The 18,985-nt window shown below is 40.0% G+C and overlaps 1 protein-coding gene across 4 annotated transcripts in view; it reads right to left on the reverse strand.

Annotated features, from left to right (window-relative positions):
* LOC139582920 (vacuolar protein sorting-associated protein VTA1 homolog) overlaps positions 1-18,985 on the reverse strand; it is a 51,741-nt gene that overhangs the window by 31,608 nt on the left and 1,148 nt on the right. For all 4 annotated transcript variants that reach the window (XM_071413386.1, XM_071413385.1, XM_071413389.1 and 1 more), the window contains exon 2: positions 1,172-1,266. In XM_071413386.1, the coding sequence (XP_071269487.1) occupies positions 1,172-1,266 (95 nt within the window). The remainder of the gene's footprint in view (positions 1-1,171; positions 1,267-18,985) is intronic.

The raw sequence follows: 18,985 nt of genomic DNA on the forward strand, positions 1-18,985 counted from the left end.
ACACAATACTGTCTCGGAGCTCTACGGACAATTCCTTCGATCTCATGGCTTGATTTTTGTTCTGACATGCACTGTCAACTGTGAGACCTTATATAGACAGGTGTGTGCCTTTCCAAATCATGTCCAATCATTATAATTTACCACAGGTGGACACCAATCAAGTTGTAGAAACATCTCAAGGATGATCAATTGAAACAGGATGCATCTGAGCTCAATTTTGAGTCTCAAAACAAAGGGTCTGAATACTTATGTAAATAAGGTATTTGTTGTTCTTTAATATATACACATTTGCAAAAATTTCTAAAAACCTGTTTTAGCCCTGGCATTATGGGGTATTGTGTGTAGATTGATGAGGGGAAAAAATATTTAATCTATTGTAAATTCCATAAGCTTTGACTAAATGCGTGAGCCGACTTTCTCAAAAATTCCAAATTTTCCTTGGATAACTTTAAAACGTGTACCTAATCAAATTGTGAGCTACATTATATATTTTAGAGAGATGTGAATACCTGATGGAAAAGCTAAATCATAACTGCTGGACATTTGGCATCTGAAATAAAACATTTGGCATTCACCTTTTGAGAACATTGCGAATGTGAATCAAGGAATTCATCCTCAAATTGGATTATACAGCAATGACTGTACATTACAGATGTTTAGTTGAATCAAAGAGTATCTCACTCCTATAATTGAAAATGATGAGGTGCAGACATTTCAATCATGTCTGCAGAACTCAACCATGGGAGGCTGCCACTCTGCCGTTAATGGCCTTTTTGTGAGGCAGTGCCATAATCCACTTCTGAAGGGAAATTGAATCTGCTAGAAGGCCTGTCCCTGACTAGCTTTGAAAAAAAGTAAAATGCCAATACTCCTAAAGAGCTCTTAGCAGCCAGGATGGGTTTGAAGATATTCATTACTAGAGTCCCCTCACAGACATAAGTGGTGTGATAAGTTTTACTTAGTGGATATTTGTAGAGTTGAGGAACTAGATAGCATTCTCCATCTAGCCTACCTCACATTCTAGTGTTTAGTGCATTATGATATCTGAACGAAAATCTATTAAAATCAACAAATAATAATTTGAATACAATGGGACAATAGTAGATAGACTTGTTATATTGTGAGCAAACCTGTTTAAACATTGCAAAGTGTAGGCTAGCTGATATCTTACCGTTTCTAACTGGCCCATCAGTTTCACAAGAAACTTCCGACATTCTGGGGTTTTGCTGTCCAGTTTCATTCCCGTCTGCATGGCATAAAGCCGACCTGACAGAGAAGGAAACAGGTATCACTATTTAATCTCAGCGCAATGCTTCATGTTTCACTGAAAATGTTTCTACAATATCAAAATGTCAACACCCTCTGGTTCCCAGATCTGATCACCTGTCAAGTATTTCAATTGAGATTTTTGGTTATCGTAGATGTTTTAAGTTTAAAACACCAAGTTGATATGGTAAGAGCAAAAGTGAACTGGGTACATTGTTCTGTATGTTATGTTTTGGAAATCAAAAATGTATTTTTGCGTTCACGATGAGGTCTTTCAAATTAAAGTACCCTAATAATTTGTCAAGCATGCAGTCTGAGAACCTCTAGAAATAGGCCTTACTAGTGTCTTAAAACTTGAGCCTTACTTGATTGTTTTCACATTCCTCTGTTAGTTATGACACTCACTTTGGGTGAAATTATTCATCCTCTCAACAGTGCAAGTCTGTGAAAGAGGCTGTGTAAATATTAGCATTATTGCGGTTGTCTCCTTAGCATTGTACCACTGAGCACATAACAGCCTGGATACACAGTCTTGGCTCTCATGTTTTTAAAAACACACTGTCCGTCCACCCTCTCCTCCATGTTGCCAGATCCTTGCATGCTTCAATTGTATGCATCCAGACTCTGGACCATTAGCACCCTTCTCTCAGTTTTCAGAGATTTAAAACATGCGCACACCCAGACATCTGGTGAAGGATAGTCCCATGAGCCTTAACGTCTTCGCTGTGTGCAACTTTTAGATGCACACTGAATGTTTGAGACATCACTGCCAAGTCCAACAACTCTGGGCTTACAGCTGTTTCGAGTGCTGCAGTTTCCAACCAACAAAGAACTGTCTAAGTTCAGGTCCTCTTTTTTTGACTTGGTGGGAGACGTGTGTATGGGGGGGCTCGGGTGGTTGAAGGGCAGCTCTCGGGGAACTGTGGGGGGATCTTGGAGGGTTGGTGGCCTGGCGGTTGGGAGCTTGGGCCGGTGGCCGATAGGTCGCTGGTTCGGGTCCCCGTTTTTGACCTTGTGAGAGATCTGTCCATGTGCCCTTGGGCAGGGCGTTGACCCTGGTTGCTCCTGTGTGTCGCCCCGGATGGGAGTCTGTTAGATGACTGAATGTAATGTAAATGTTGAGTGGCTTCACTGCAAGTAGATTGTATGTTTTAATATTCCATAAAAAATAATAAAGCAAATAACATACTGGAGGATAAAAAGACAGACAACATGACTGTCAAAAAGATGGAAGACACCTGGGTCGTTTAATGCTAAATATTTAATGGATTGACAGATTAAAGAGACTAGGGACACAAATCAGATGAAGGCGTGCTAGAAAAACGTAAAAGCCAAAAAGGATGTGGCATAGGAGAGGGCGGGGGTTATTTCAGACCGGAGGGAGACCTCCATCCAAGGGAATTGATCCTCTTCCCCAGAAGATATGCAAGATGATTCCCCAGCATTTTGCCCCTCTCCTTAACCCCTATGATGATGACGGACAACTGGACCCACCAATATTTAGTAAGCATAAATAACTTGTAAGAATCAACGACTATAATGCACATTTTAACTAACGTTAATGCTACTTCACTACAATAGCATTATCAGTCCCGTTAGAGCATGTTGCCTAACATCATCATTCGTACCAAGGCTGGGCCTATCATAAACCCCAATAAAATTGCAATTAAATCTACTGCAGATTGAGGTCCTGAATTTACAAAAAGAACTACTGCAAATTCAGGAACAACCGAATTGACAGTTCTATTCACACGTGATACATGAATGAGGATGTGGGAAGTGACACCTATGACTATGTTGGATCTTAATTTTATCAACCAGTTGCAGAAATTGGTCAAATTAAGATCCTACATATGTAGGCTGTAGAACAATAATACAAAACAATACTTGGAAGAAGCCAGTGAGAAAACGAGTATAACCAGGAAAAGGTAGAAGAAAAAGCAGAATACCACTGTTTTGAATGGTAGTCTAGAGCCTGAGGTGTGAGGCTCGGAGTCCCTGAAGGACTTCAGTCAGAGCCTTAATAATGTGCCGGGACAGAACAACAGCTGTAGTTCAAAGTCATTAGCTAGACAAAGACAGGCATGTGGACTCTGCTTACCCAGAACCCATGTAGGTGTCCTCCTCTTTAATGAAGATAACACCTTTCACCACCCACACATTGGCAATTTAAATGCACACAGGTTGATGGATGCTGCTGTCCCTAAGGAAATTAAAAAAGGTGAGCCACTAGAACAGCTTGTAGCCTATAGCCTGTCTAGCCAAGGAACATGGAACAAGGGTCTGCCATTCTTCAAAGAGTGACCATGCAATTTGCTAAGCAGATCGTAGAATAGGCTACACCAAACCATGAGCAAGCACAATATTTCAGCTAATGTTTGTTACAAAAATGACAATGTAAAGTACTGTATTTTATTGAGCTCTTCAGTAAGACCAGTGATGCACTTGTCATTCTGACCTATAAGTTTTGACAACTACTTGGCCAACAGTCTTGCCTCAAATGCAACAGGCTTCTATAGACCTGCCTGTGAGCTGAAGAGGACAGAAAGTAGGCAAGCCAACATCAGCTTACATTTCAGCAGCGCATCAATAGGTATTTTAGTCAAATCAAATATTCAGTTAGACTAAATCAGCAAAAGTCACATTTCCAGTCATTACATTGTAAAACACAGTGATTCCCAGCAGAAAAGAAAAAAGCTAATATGCCCAGCTGGGAGTGCTCTAAGTATGGCAAAAATACAGTGGGTTCATTTAAATAAAGGCACCTGTCTTTAATACAAGGCTGCTCTCAGTATGAAGCCTATGAGTGGGAAAAATGTAATGTTTCACTGTAAATGTCAATGTTTACAGACCAAGGAATTGGGTAATCATTCTTGTCCAGATCAACAGTGATAGGTATGAGGCAGTAACCGATAGCTTACAGTGCATTTGGAAAGTATTCAGACCTTCACATTTTGTTACGTTACAGCCTTGTTCTAAAATTGATTAAATAAAACATTTTCCTCATCAATCTACCCACAATACCCAAAAAGGACAAAGTGAAAACTGTTTTTTATTAAAAATAAAAAACAGAAATACCTTATTTACATAAGTATTCTGACCCCTTTTTTTATGAGACTCGAAATTGAGCTCAGGTGCACTGTGTTTCCATTGATCATCCTTGACATGTTTATACAACTTGGAGTCCACCTGTCGTAAATTAAATTGATTGAACATGATTTGGAAAGGCACACACCTGTCTATATAAGGTCCCACAGCTGACAGTGCATGTCACAGCAAAACCCCAGCCATGAGGTCGAAGGAATTGTCCATAGAGCACCGAGACAAGATTGTGCCGAGGCACAGATTAGGGGAAGGGTACCAAAAAATGTCTGCAGCATTGAAGGTCCCCAAGAACACAGTGGCCATCATTCTTAAATGGAAGAAGTTTGGAATCACCAAGACTCTTCCTAGAGCTGGCCGCCTGGCCAAACTGAGCAATCAAGGGAGAAGGGCCTTGGTCAAGGAGGTGACCAAAAACCTGATGGTCACTCTGACAGAGCTCCAGAGTTCTTCTGTGGAGATGGGAGAACCTCCCAGAATGACAACCATCTCTGCAGCACTCCACCAATCATGGTAGAGTGGCCAGACGGAAGCCACTCCTCAGTAAAAGGCACATGACAGCCCGCTAGGAGTTTGCCAAAAGGCACCTAAAGGACTCTCAGACCATGAGAAACAAGATTATCTGGTCTGATGAAACGAACACTTTGGCCTGAATGGCAAGCATCACATCTGGAGGAAACCTGGCCCTATCCCTAGGATGAAGCTTGCTGATGGGATGTTTTTCAGCGGTAGGGACTGCAAGACTAGTCAGGATCAAGGGACAGATGAACGGAGCAAAGTACAGAGAGATCCTTGATGATAACTTGCTCCAGAGCGCTCAGGACCTCAGACTGGGGCGAAGGTTCATCTTCCAACAGGACAACGACCCTAAGCACACAGCCAAGACAACGCAAGAGTGGCTTCGGGACAAGTCTCTGAATGTCCTTGAGTGGCCCAGCCAGAGCCCGGACATGAACCCGATCGAACATCCCTGGAAAGACCTGAAAATAGCTTTGCAGAGACGCTCCACATCCAACCTGACAGAGCTCGAGAGGATCTGCAGAGAAGAATGGGAGAAACTCCCAAAATACAGGTGTGCCAAGCTTGTAGCGTCATACCCATGAAGACTCGAGGCTGTAAGGTGCTTCAACAAAATACTGAGTAAAAGGTCTGAATACTTTTATTTAACTAGGCAAATGTGATATTTCAGTTTTTAAAAATGTATGCATTTGCAAACACCTATTTCTGCTTTGTCATTATGGGGTATTATGTGTAGATTGATGAGGGGAAAAAAAGATTTTATCAATTTTAGAATAAGGCTGTAACGTAACAAAATGTGGAAAAGGTGAAGAGGTCTGAATATTTTCCCAATGCACTGCAAAGTCTGTTTTAATTATAAATTAGGCCATCTAGGCTAAATTCCGCATTCAAGGCAACTATATAATAATACGGCCTAAAAGAGTGAGAAAATACATATAGTTCTTTGTTTCTCAAGTTTCTGACAGCAGTACCTCACCTGGCATGCCATCATAGTGTATGGCCGGTTGAATGCTGCTGCATCGAAAATGAACAAGGAAAAGCCTGGGGCTGGAACCAAAATGCCAGACTGGGCCTGTTAAATGGTTATCTCCATCTCTCCAACGATAACACTGACTCAATTCAAATGACAATTGAACATAAAACCCCGGAAGGACACGGGTTAAGGTCACCAACTTATGAGACAGAAGCAGAACATAATAATACAGTCACTACTTTAGGGTTACTGAAGGCATTCAATTTGATTCAATTGAGTTCAGTTTAGATATGAAATATTGTCTATGCTCACCATAATTACTTGTATTGTTAATGGGCTTCACCCTCTATCATCTATCAAAACAAAGCATGTCAAAAAACAGGAGAATATTAATAATTGAGAACAATTAAAAAAAATTGCTGTCTTTAACCACAGACAATGGCAAGCTGAGAATGAAAATGTCTCGCAAAACTATGCCAAAGTATGCCTGTCGATATTTCCTAAACAGTTAACCACAACCAAAGCCATGGGGATCAATTTGCTCATATGATGTTGGTCACAGCACATCACAGTGGGCACCCACAATCTTATCCTTTGTCAAGCCATTACGCTCATACAGCTTAACATCCAATTTTCCTCCCGTGAAACAATGCAACACTGAGACCATTCACGATACAAGGCCATGAAAATAGAAACCATAATTCAACTGTACTTCAGGGGGAAAATATCATTTTGCCACGGGCAGAACTTTTTATGTGAGTATGTTGAGTAAGGGAACAACATGGATGGCCAGAGTGGTTACAGCATTCTCTCACAAGTTTTTGGAAATCATCTCTCGCCCAGACTGAGATGTAGGAGAATGACAAAGTACAGTGTCCAATGATATGTTGACTTAAAAAGTGACACAAAACTAGACAAGTCAGCAGCAGTCATTCGTCCTCTAGCCTACTTTGATTATATATAAATATTGAATGCCGCTTAAAGGATAACTCTTCATTAGTCCAATGTTGACATAGTCAAAAAATGTTTTGCTAGTCAGCAATCAAGTTGTCAAGATAGTTAAACTGTCAAAATACAGAAATCATCCCTGTATGATGCACTATGTAGCCAATTTTCCCGGGATCAGTGTCCTCTACTGTAGACAGTTCTCTTCGAAGAGAATGTTCAAGAATACTTCCCAATCTTACCAGCAGTCATTTAATATTTTTCCCCTACAACGGTTCTTTCACAGAAACAGGAGGGTGGTAGTTGAAACACCACTACACAGGCCTACACTAAGACATCCTTGTCAATATATCTTGAAGCAACAAAACCGCCTATAACATTCGGTCAATAATCTTTCGGGTTTCAGAAATATTAGAATGTAACTAGCATCCTTGTTAAATGGTTATAAATGGGAAGAATACATGCTTGTCCTGGCATGCATCCCCTACGCAAGCTTGACGTTAGACATCAAATGTACAACTGTGTGAGCCGAGACCTCAGTTTGGACGTGACCAAGTATTTTCACTGACATCTGCAGTGAGAACAGAATTGTGTATTCTGGAATGCTAGCCTGCGTACTCGCTCTCCTCACTACAAGGATGTTATTATGTAGCTGCATTTCAATCCGAAGGCTGGATGAACTCCAGGAAGCGGGAGGGAAAACAATGTTAAAGAGAGCCTTTTCCATAAATGAATATTGTAGCACAGTGACATGGCGCAGGGGTCTACACTAGTAGGAAAGATACAGGTGCCACAGTCAAGAAAAGGGGCACTTGGGTTAAATAATGGTGGTTAAAGGGGAATGGAAACACTAGGATTTAGAACTAACTGTAGATGGCAATATTGGCACGTTTTGGTGGGGGGGGGGGTTAATATCGCAGATACATTGATGGAAACTACAATCTAATTGTCTGCATCACTTCCAATCCTCCATATATTTTTTAGCATTTATTTTTATTTTTATTATATATATATATATATATATATACAGTTATTTTATATGTAGATATATTTCCTTTATTACCCTGCAACCCTACCACTCATCCCCCAATTGGAGCAAACTACTGAATAACAACGCTTAGGCTTATACTTCCAGCTTATACATACTATATACATTTTATGGACACAGTCTATTTTACAATAGTTCTAATTTGTTTGTTTTTACTCTTGTCCTTCCTCTACCCTCAACTTCTGATGTCCATCCGGTTTGATTTCCATTTGCCATATCTTTCAAACTGTGCTCTTTCAAAAAAGTTCTTAAAGTATACATGTTTTACAGGCACAGTATTTTTTACATTAGTTATCTACTTGATATTAGTTGTTATTACTCCCAACCTTCAGCTCCATTCAACCCCTCCCATCTATCTCTTAACACCATCCATATTGGATTTCTATTTGCCATGTATTTTTTAACTGTGCTGTGATGTTTCACAAAAGTTCTGAAGCTTTCTATTCTCATTGTTAATTTTTGCTAAAAGATTATTATATTATTGATCGATTGACTATTAATTTTCAGATCGCCCATTTGTGCTATCTGCAGGGTTAGCTCCAGGTAAATATTGCAATTCTTCAGGCATTCCTGGACCTGTGACCAAAAACAAGCTACATTTGGACAGTACCAAAATAAATAATCTAATGATTCTGACTCTTCGCAGCAAAATCTGCAGAGCTGGGAAGGTTGTATCCCCCCATATAAATAACATTTTATTGGTTGCAAGAATTTTGTATAATAATTTTGAATCCGGCGTCGTTTTGCGTATCCCTTCATAAACCATGTGCCATGGAATCGGTACGTCAAAAATCTATTCCCATCTACAGTGGGGCAAAAAAGTATTTAGTCAGCCACCAATTGTGCAAGTTCTCCCACTTAAAAAGATGAGAGAGGCCTGTAATTTTCATCATAGGTACACTTCAACTATGACAGACAAAATGAGAAAAAGAAATCCAGAAAATCACATTGTAGAATTTTTTATGAATTTATTTGCAAATTATGGTGGAAAATAAGTATTTGGTCAATAGCAAAAGTTTATCTCAATACTTTGTTATATACCCTTTGTTGGCAATGACAGAGGTCAAAGGTTTTCTGTAAGTCTTCACAAGGTTTTCACACACTGTTGCTGGTATTTTGGCCCATTCCTCCATGCAGATCTCCTCTAGAGCAGTGATGTTTGGGGCTGTTGCTGGGCAACACGGACTTTCAACTCCCTCCAAAGATTTTCTATGGGGTTGAGATCTGGAGACTGGCTAGGCCACTCCAGGACCTTGAAATGCTTCTTACGAAGCCACTCCTTCGTTGCCCGGGCGGTGTGTTTGGGATCATTGTCATGCTGAAAGACCCAGCCACGTTTCATCTTCAATGCCCTTGCTGATGGAAGGAGGTTTTCACTCAAAATCTCACGATACATGGCCCCATTCATTCTTTCCTTTACACGGATCAGTCGTCCTGGTCCCTTTGCAGAAAAACTTCCCCAAAGCATGATGTTTCCACCCCCATGCTTCACAGTAGGTATGGTGTTCTTTGGATGCAACTCAGCATTCTTTGTCCTCCAAACACGACGAGTTGAGATTTTACCAAAAAGTTATATTTTGGTTTCATCTGACCATATGACATTCTCCCAATCTTCTTCTGGATCATCCAAATGCTCTCTAGCAAACTTCAGACGGGCCTGGACATGTACTGGCTTAAGCAGGGGGACACGTCTGGCACTGCAGGATTTGAGTCCCTGGCGGCGTAGTGTGTTACTGATGGTAGGCTTTGTTACTTTGGTCCCAGCTCTCTGCAGGTCATTCACTAGGTCCCCCCGTGTGGTTCTGGGATTTTTGCTCACCGTTCTTGTGATAATTTTGACCCCACGGGGTGAGATCTTGCGTGGAGCCCCAGATCGAGGGAGATTATCAGTGGTCTTGTATGTCTTCCATTTCCTAATAATTGCTCCCACAGTTGATTTCTTCAAACCAAGCTGCTTACCTATTGCAGATTCAGTCTTCCCAGCCTGGTGCAGGTCTACAATTTTGTTTCTGGTGTCCTTTGACAGCTCTTTGGTCTTGGCCATAGTGGAGTTTGGAGTGTGACTGTTTGAGGTTGTGGACAGGTGTCTTTTATACTGATAACAAGTTCAAACAGGTGCCATTAATACAGGTAACGAGTGGAGGACAGAGGAGCCTCTTAAAGAAGAAGTTACAGGTCTGTGAGAGCCAGAAATCTTGCTTGTTTGTAGGTGACCAAATACTTATTTTCCACCATAATTTGCAAATAAATTCATAAAAAATCCTACAATGTGATCAGCGATGTTGATGATGGTCGGTCGGTAACCCCTATTTACCATAACCCTCGAAGTTGAAAAGGGAGGAGCAAGCAGAGCGCCTCAACGTAGGCCTATAACTCCTTAGGAATATTTCTGTCTGCAATAATGACCCTTGTGGGGAAAACGAATTCCGATTGGATGGGCCTATGCCATCCCAGGACCACCCCTGCACAGTCATGTGAAATCCATAGATTAGGGTCTAATGAATTTATTTCAATTGACTGATTTCCTTCTATGAACTATAACTCAGTAAAATATTTGAAATTGTTGCATTTCTATTTTTGTTCAGTATAGATTCATAATAATGAAGGATTGCTCAACCATAAGATTTCCAAACATAAGGCAGAATCAGTTTGAGAGAAGAAGTCAGTGATTATGGCTCTCAGCTCTACAACCTCCCAAAGACAATGGTTGAGTCATTCAGAGACATGTTGGTGCTGACCTCCAGTGGCATGCTGAATTAATGGTCCACTCTGCCGCACATTGGCCGTGCAACAAAGAACTCTGACGCTGAAAGACATTCAACCATCTTTGCTTTAGTCCAAACAAGCCTAAATAAAATCAGACAAAATTGGAAGTCAAGAAAAAACTAAGTTACCACTACTACACTTTGTCTAAACCCCATCAACTGACAATCCCCCCTGCTATAACATTATTTTTTTGCAGATCAATATTCATAATAGTACACACAAAAAAAAACAGGACAGACATCATCCAAAGGACACCAATTACTTTACTAATTTCCTTTCAATTCTACCAACACACCCGCCATTCCAATTTGAATAAACGACCCAGGCGGGCCGTGGAACGGCGCAGCGGTACCAAACTGGAAAAACATGTTTCCAAGCATATTTGGCTAATCCACCTCACAGCATGTTCTGCACATCCCATTCAACCAAAGGCAGCCATTGTCAGGCAACTGTATCTCTGTAATGAGCCATGTTAAAGCTTGTATTCACAGACAGCAGCCCCTCTCAATGGGAGCCTATCAGGCTCCAGCTTCCAGGCAGGGACCAAGGCCACAGTATACGCTATCAGTGAGGGAACCATTCTCCAACAGTCCATTTTACACATGGTTCCCTATATGTAACCTGGTAGAAACGACTAACGTGCATTTGTTAGGGCCGATGCCGATACCGATTTTTGGGAGTCAAAGGAGGGTGAGGGCCGATATTCAAAATCATTACATTTGAATATTGTTGACATTTCTCAGACACAGCCATGTCTGCATTAATGTATCAATTTTAAAATCCAACAATACATTTGACTTCGTTTTTACCAAACTACATAACGGTATTTTTTTTATTTTTCTTAATGGTACATTTCTTGATAAACTGAGTAAATTAAGAGGGCATAGGCCTACTCACAAAACAGGTGAATGCATATTAAATAGGAGTGTGCATTGAGTTACTGAGCTTGTTTTGGAGTCTATGGTGTTGCAGAAAACAAGTTTTCCTTCCATTTGGGACTTATATTAGTCTACTGATCAACAACATTTGCATCGAAGCACCACTCCAGCATGTCACGCCTGTATGGCAGGACATCATATAGGCACTGCTGTTGGTTTGAGAATATAAAATAACATCTATTCAATGCAAGAATGTGATTTATTTTCAGCTGCCCGGACGAAATTCAAAACAATTCAATTGGCTAGTTCAGCTATCTGTCAAGAAATGGGTGGGTTGTAACTTGATCCTACTGCTACAATTGGATAGAGCGAGGCTGTAACTCCGTTCCCTTTCACATCTCTCTCAATCGCTCATATCACTTGCTGCTGTTTACTGCTACTATGAAAACTAGCTCAATGCCATTTGCTACCAAGCCATAAAATGTACATAACATCTAACAAGAAGAGCAAGACTAGCAACAAAGATGAATATGACTCAAATCTGCCCATAATTTGAGATATGAGAACGCACACACGTATTGCGTGCTGATCTATAGCTTCATTGGTCCATAAACATGCAGGAAGAGTCTTAGGTAGCTAAACCTATTGCCAATCTTTATTTAAGCATTTTAAATACACTTCCTACTGTCATGACGTTGGCCTGGGGGTAGGTTTATGACAGTCATAAATACCTCTTTCCCCCCTCCCCCGTTCCTCTTCCCTACTGATGTGACATAAGAAAACCCCTTGGTTAACATAGAGATTCTGGGAACATCAGAAGTAATCCGACCAACTGAACATATGCGGTGGTACTTAAGGTATATTATGTCAGTTCGGTTGCCCTCTGACACATTCTCATCAATGATAGAATGACAAACTCTACTGTGGAAAGTCTAAACATCAGAGGTATCAGATTCACATGGAATTGTTGTTTAATTCAAAAGTTTGAATATGAAATTATTTGTGAATAGATGAAATGTAATTTTAGCTTCCAAATGAGAGATTTGGGTTTTCATAAGTTTGGGCCTCTGCTCAACCAGTGGCCCGCCCCTGTGAAGAGACATGGGTAATAAACTTTTCAGACACACCCCTCTCCCTCCACTATATAAAGCCATTGACAAAAATATAACTTTCTGTTCCGGGTACATTATGATGACGATCCGATGTCAGAATGGTTCAGATAATAACTACAGAACTAAGCCAACATCAGCATGGACTTTGGTTGTAAATGGTATGAACTTTGAACTCGTATTCACTACAGAAGTGATACCTCCTAGCCGTTGAGTTAGCAACAGCTGCTACAAACGCAGGTTAGGAAGGACAGTCAGAGTATCCCGTCTACTACACAACGACGTTACTACCACATATCCAGTGACCACCAGAGACATTCTTCAAAGGACAGAGGACTCGGGTTGGCGACACGGTCTTCCATCTACCACCAACCTACTGAAGCGCAGCTCAGAGTAAATATTTATTGCATTTTCCTTTTCCAAATGGGCGGTAATTTAGAATGTATAAGATACTGTATTTACGATAGCACAGCTTCGCCTCTGTTCCAGTCTCCCGCTCTTTCACCAAAACCCAGCCCCTTTCCTTTGTGTAACAAGCTGTCATATCTATTCCGCCCGCTAGGGACGTTTTCCTTTATGACGGCAATTTGTAATCAAGTTATGATTTAATTGTGTATGTGTGATTCTGTGTGATTAGTTAGGTATTTAGTAAATAAATAATTAAACCCAATTTTGTATTGCTGATTCAACTTGTTAGCCAGGATTCTTGCAGATAACCAAGGATTTACAACTTTCAGATGAGACTGAATAAAATGACGATTAATGTTGACTGCTATGGATGTAAAATATTACTAAATCTTTAAGAGTTTATTCGGAAGATAACAGCTCTATAAATATTATTTCGTGGTGTCCCTCTCTAGTTAATTACATTTACATGATTAGTTCAATCAGGTAATATTAATTACGGAGAAATTATTTTATAGAATAGCATGTCATAGCAATTAATCCGGCAAAGCCAAAGACACGACACTTCTTTCCCTATTACAACAATCTAATCAACTGTCAATTAGGGCTGTCGCTGACTAAAGAAAATCTTGGTCGACCGAAAGTTGTCTGTTCTTTTGACCAATCGATTGGGCAGAATTTTAAAACGTGTATTTTTCTATATAGACACATTTGTTTGAAAAAAAATCTAACTATATGCATTGAGCTTGTCTGATGCCTTAATCTTACTGTTTTAAGAAATAAGACAAATGACACCGATGCTGAACAAAAATATAAAACGCAACATGTAAAGTGTTGGACCCATGTTTCATGAGCTGAAATAAAAGATCCCAGAAACGTTCCATATGCACAAAAACCTTATTTCTCTAAAATTGTGCGCACACATTAGTTTACATCCCTGTTAGTGAGGATTTCTCCTTCGCTAAGACAATCCATCCACCTGACAGATGTGGCATATCAAGAAGCTGATTAAACAGCATGATCATTACACAGGTGCATCTGGGGACAATAAAAGGCCACTCTAAAATGTGCAGTTGTCACAAAACACAATGCCACAGATGTCTCAAGTTGAGGGAGTGTGCATTCATAAAGGCACACCCCATGAATACAATACTTTTTTGTCCTGTGCAAAGAAATGGGATCTGAGCATGAATCATTATGGTTGCATACCGAGGTCAGGTGGTTGTCGCAAGGTAAAGTGCTGCTGCGTCTATTTGAAATGAGAGATTAAGTGCGCCTATTCCTACTGCATACAGTTGGAATGCTTGACTGATACTAAATGGCTGGCAGACATTTTTGATAGGCTTTATGAACTTAACATGTCACTAAGGCCCGAAAAGCCGCCACATGTCATTGGCCGACAAAGTTGAGGGGTTTGTGAAGAAGCTAGAGCGGTGGGCAGTGCGAGAGGAGGACGGGAGTGGGGAGACGTTCACTGTACTCCACAAGTTTATTGAGAATGAACTGCACCAGGATGATGCGACAAAAGCAAGGATCACTCATCACCTCCAGGGACTTATTGGACATTTCAGGAGGTACATTCAATTGGAGAGACATGAAAACCACGAATGGATTCAACAATCGTTAATTGCCACTACCGCTGCCAGCTACTGGTCATCTACCGGTCATCTGAGCTACAAGACTCACTCCTGGACCTATCCAGTGGCAGGACCCTGTGCACAGCTTTTGTCTCACTGGATGAATTCTGTCTGTCAATCGCAGGAGAATACCCGGGATTATCTGAAACCGCATAGGATTAATTTATTCTTTCAGTGTCGACCCATCTCTGTGAAACTACTTTTTCCGCACTTACATACATTAAAATCAAACAATGATCACGACTCACGAGTGGAAGATAAACTATGTTTATCCGGGTCAAGCTTAAAGCCCAGCATACAAATGCTGTCTTCCAAGCATCAGGCTCCCAGCATCAGGCTCAGCCATCTCATTAATTCTAGAGAGTATAGATGAATTAAGAATAGGTTGATGAATAGAGAGATTCTGGTAATTACCCATGTATAGTGCTTTCAGAAAGAATTCACACCCCTTGACTTTTTCCAGATTTTGTTTCGTTGGGGCGGCAGGTAGCCTAGTGGTTAGAGCGTTGAGCCAGAAATCGAAAGGTTGCTATCAAATCAAATTGTATTTGTCACATACACATGGTTAGCAGATGTTAATGCGAGTGTAGCGAAATGCTTGTGCTTCTAGTTCCGACAATGCAGTAATAACCAACGAGTAATCTAACCTAACAATTCCACAACTACTACCTTATACACACAAGTGTAAAGGGATAAAGAATATGTACATAAAGATATATGAATGAGTGATGGTACAGAACGGCATAGGCAAGATGCAGTAGATGGTATCGAGTACAGTATATACATATGAGATGAGTAATGTAGGGTATGTAAACATAAAAGTGCATAGTTTAAAGTGGCTAGTGATACATGTATTACATAAAGATGGCAAGATGCAGTAGATGATATAGAGTACAGTATATACATATACATTATATTAAGTGGCATTGTTTAAAGTGGCTAGTCATACATTTTTGATCAATTTCCATCAATTTCCATTATTAAAGTGAGCTGGAGTTGAGTCAGTATGTTGGCAGCAGCCACTCGATGTTAGTGCTAGATCTGATCCCCGAGCTGACAAGGTAAAAAAAGGTCGTTCTGCCCCTTAACAAGGCAGTTAACCCACTGTTCCTAGGCTGTCATTGTAAATAAGAATTGGTTCTTAACTGACTTGCCTAGTTAAATAATGGTTAATTAAAAATAAACAGGCTGAATTTAAAATGGATAAAATAAAATTGTCACCAGCCTACACACAATAACCCATAATGTCATAGTGTCATAGTTTTTCAAAATGTTAAGTCAATAAGTATTCAACCCTTTCGCATGGCAAGCATAAATAAGTTCAGGAGTAAAAATATGCTTAACAAGTCACATAATAAGTTGCATGGACTCACTCTGTGTGCAATAATAGTGTTTAACCTCATCTCTTTACCCCACACATTTGTAAGGTTCCTCAACCAAAGACCAGGGAGGTTTTCCAATTCCTCGAAGAGTAGATGTGTAAAAATAAATAAAAGAAGCAGACACTGAATAACCCTTTGAGAATGGTTAAGTTATTCATTACACTTTGGATGGTGTATCAATACACCCGGTCACTACAAAGATACAGGCATCCTTCCCAACTCAGTGGCCGGAGAGGAAGGAAACCGCTCAGGGATTTCACCATGAGTTAAGAATTTAATGATTGTGATAGGAGAAAACTGAGGATGGATCAACAACATTGTAGTTACTCCACAATACTAACCTAATTGACTGAGTGAAAATAAGTATGCCTGTACAGAATAACAATATTCCTAAACATGCATCCTGTTTGCAACAAGGCACTAAAGTAATACTGCAACAAATGTGGCAAACCAATTAACTTTTTGTCCTGAATATTATAAAGTGTTGTTAGGGGCAAATCCAAAAGAACGTATTACTGAGTACCACGCTCCATATTTTCAAGCATAGTGGTGGCTGCATCATGTTATGGGTATGCTTGTAATCGTTGAAGACTTGGGAGTTTTTCCAGGATAAAAAAATGAATGGAATGGAGCTAAGCACAGGAACATTTCTAGAGGAAAACCTGGTTCAGTCTGCTTTCCACCAGACACTGGGAGATGAATTAACCGTTCAGCAGGACAATGACCTAAAACACGAGGCCAAATCTACATTAGAGTTGCTCACCAAGAAGACAGGGAATGGTTCTACATGACAATGTACAGCAAGACATTAAAATGGTCTAGCAATGATCAACAACCAATTTGACAGAGCTTGAAGAATTTATTTAAGAATAATGGGCAAATGTTGCACAATCCAGGGGAGGAAAGCTCTTAGAGACTTACCCAGAAAGACTCACAGCTGTAAATCGCTGCCAAAGATGCTTCCACAAAGTATTGACTCAGTGGTGTGAATACTTACGTAAATGAGATTTCTGAATTAAATTTTCATTCAATTTGCAAAAACTTCTAAAAACGTGTTTTCACTTTGTCATTATGGGGTAGTGTGTAGACAGGTGAGATTTTTATTTTAATCTATTTTGAATTCAGGCTGTAACACAACAAAATGTGGAATAAGTCAAGGAGCATGAATACTTTCTGAAGGCACTGTAAATGGCCAAATAAAAGTGTGAAGTGAATGCAAACAAATATTATTTATTAATATTACATTTCTGTGTATACATCAATGTAAAGTTTTTGGGCTTTAAATAATAGATATTAGAAATGAATGTGTGTCGGGGGGAAGGCGCGTACTGGGACCGAGAGCCAAAAAAGTTTGGGAACCCCTGCAGTAGCGTACAGTACACTATAATTTACTGAACTCAGGTTCTGCCAATTAAGGTGTGTGTGTGAGAGCGAGAGAGCGAGTCTTTCTGTAGTTTGGTTGTTGTACATATGAATGGTCCCCATCTGAACAATAATAATGCACTTGGACTGGCCGACCCAGAGGTCAAGACGGAGCTGGCCCTGGACTTGAGGTAAGGTAGCTGTCTCCTGGGTAGATGTACATCCAACACGGTCCTCAACATTGATTTCTCATAAAAGCACACACATTCTTTCAGGTTACAGACCATGTAACTAGGCCTAGGAGTCCTAGACAAAGCGAGTGCAACAATATCCGTAGGCTAGTTATTGGTTTTGTAACAATACCCAAACATGCAAAGGAGGATATTACATTTTTCAATGTTTGTGTAGCTATTCAGGACACATCCCCATGAAGAAAATTACATTCATAACTATGCGTTTCTGTATAGTACAAATCAGGGACCCATGATGTCATTCTGTTACCGTCATTCTGATAGAGTGTTCAATAACCAAAAGGTTCAAATTTAAGGTGTCATTATAGCTGACTCCCCATTCCTTCCGCAGACATATTTGAATCTAGATTCGGGGTAGATATTTAACAGTTTTTAGAAAACCGGCTCAAATCAAATTTTGTGATATTTAACCATCATTCTGTTACCAAACTTTACATCTGCCCTGTCCTTTGAGTAAATGTGTTTTTTTGCAAAAATTTTACTAGACATTTTTTTAAATTAGTCCTTGAGCAAAATGTGTCCTTGTGCACAGAGTTGTATGGTTTGTTTAATTTTGTAATCAATGGCTTTTGTTTGGCATCATTTTAAAGTGACACATTTTCAAGTCTTGGCGTCATTCTGTTACCATGGAATTGTCGACACACACATTCCGAACAAAAATATAAACACAACGTGTAAAGTGTTGGTCCCATATTTCATGAGCTGAAATAAAAATGAATAAATAAAAAAAATATTGACTGTAGGAATGTCCACCAGAGCTGTTGCCAGAGATTTGAATGTATAATTCTCTACCATAAACGGACTCCTACATCTCCTACATACATTTAGAGAATTTGGCAGTGCGTCCAACTGGCCTCACAACCGCAGACCACATGTAACCACACAAGCCAAGGACCGTTTAAAATTGTTGCATATATATATATATATATATAAATATTTTTGTAGTTTTTATTTGATCCACTTTGAGATTATTATTGTGTAATGAAAAGCACTTTACAAATGTAATACATTATTATAGTGGAGATATCTTGGTTACTAAACTTTGCATGATTTTGTCCTGAGAGCCTAACGCAACTTCCCCAGCCAGTCAGATGAACTCGTGGATATCATTTTTATGTCTCTGCGTGCAGTTTGAAAGAAGTTGCTAAGTAGCGCTAGCTCTATTGCTAACTGGCGTAAGTGCAATTGCTGGAAGTCTATGGGTATCTGCTAGTACGTTAACGCTAGTTAGCATTGGTTTGCGAAACTACCTCAAACTTCTGTTACGAGATGTTGCCACGCCAATAGATGGCGCTGCTGTTGTGTATTTTACTGTAGTGAGGAGTGAGCTAAGTTAGGCATT

This window comes from Salvelinus alpinus, chromosome 8 (assembly GCF_045679555.1).
Source record: "Salvelinus alpinus chromosome 8, SLU_Salpinus.1, whole genome shotgun sequence".
Lineage (NCBI taxonomy): Eukaryota > Metazoa > Chordata > Actinopteri > Salmoniformes > Salmonidae > Salvelinus > Salvelinus alpinus.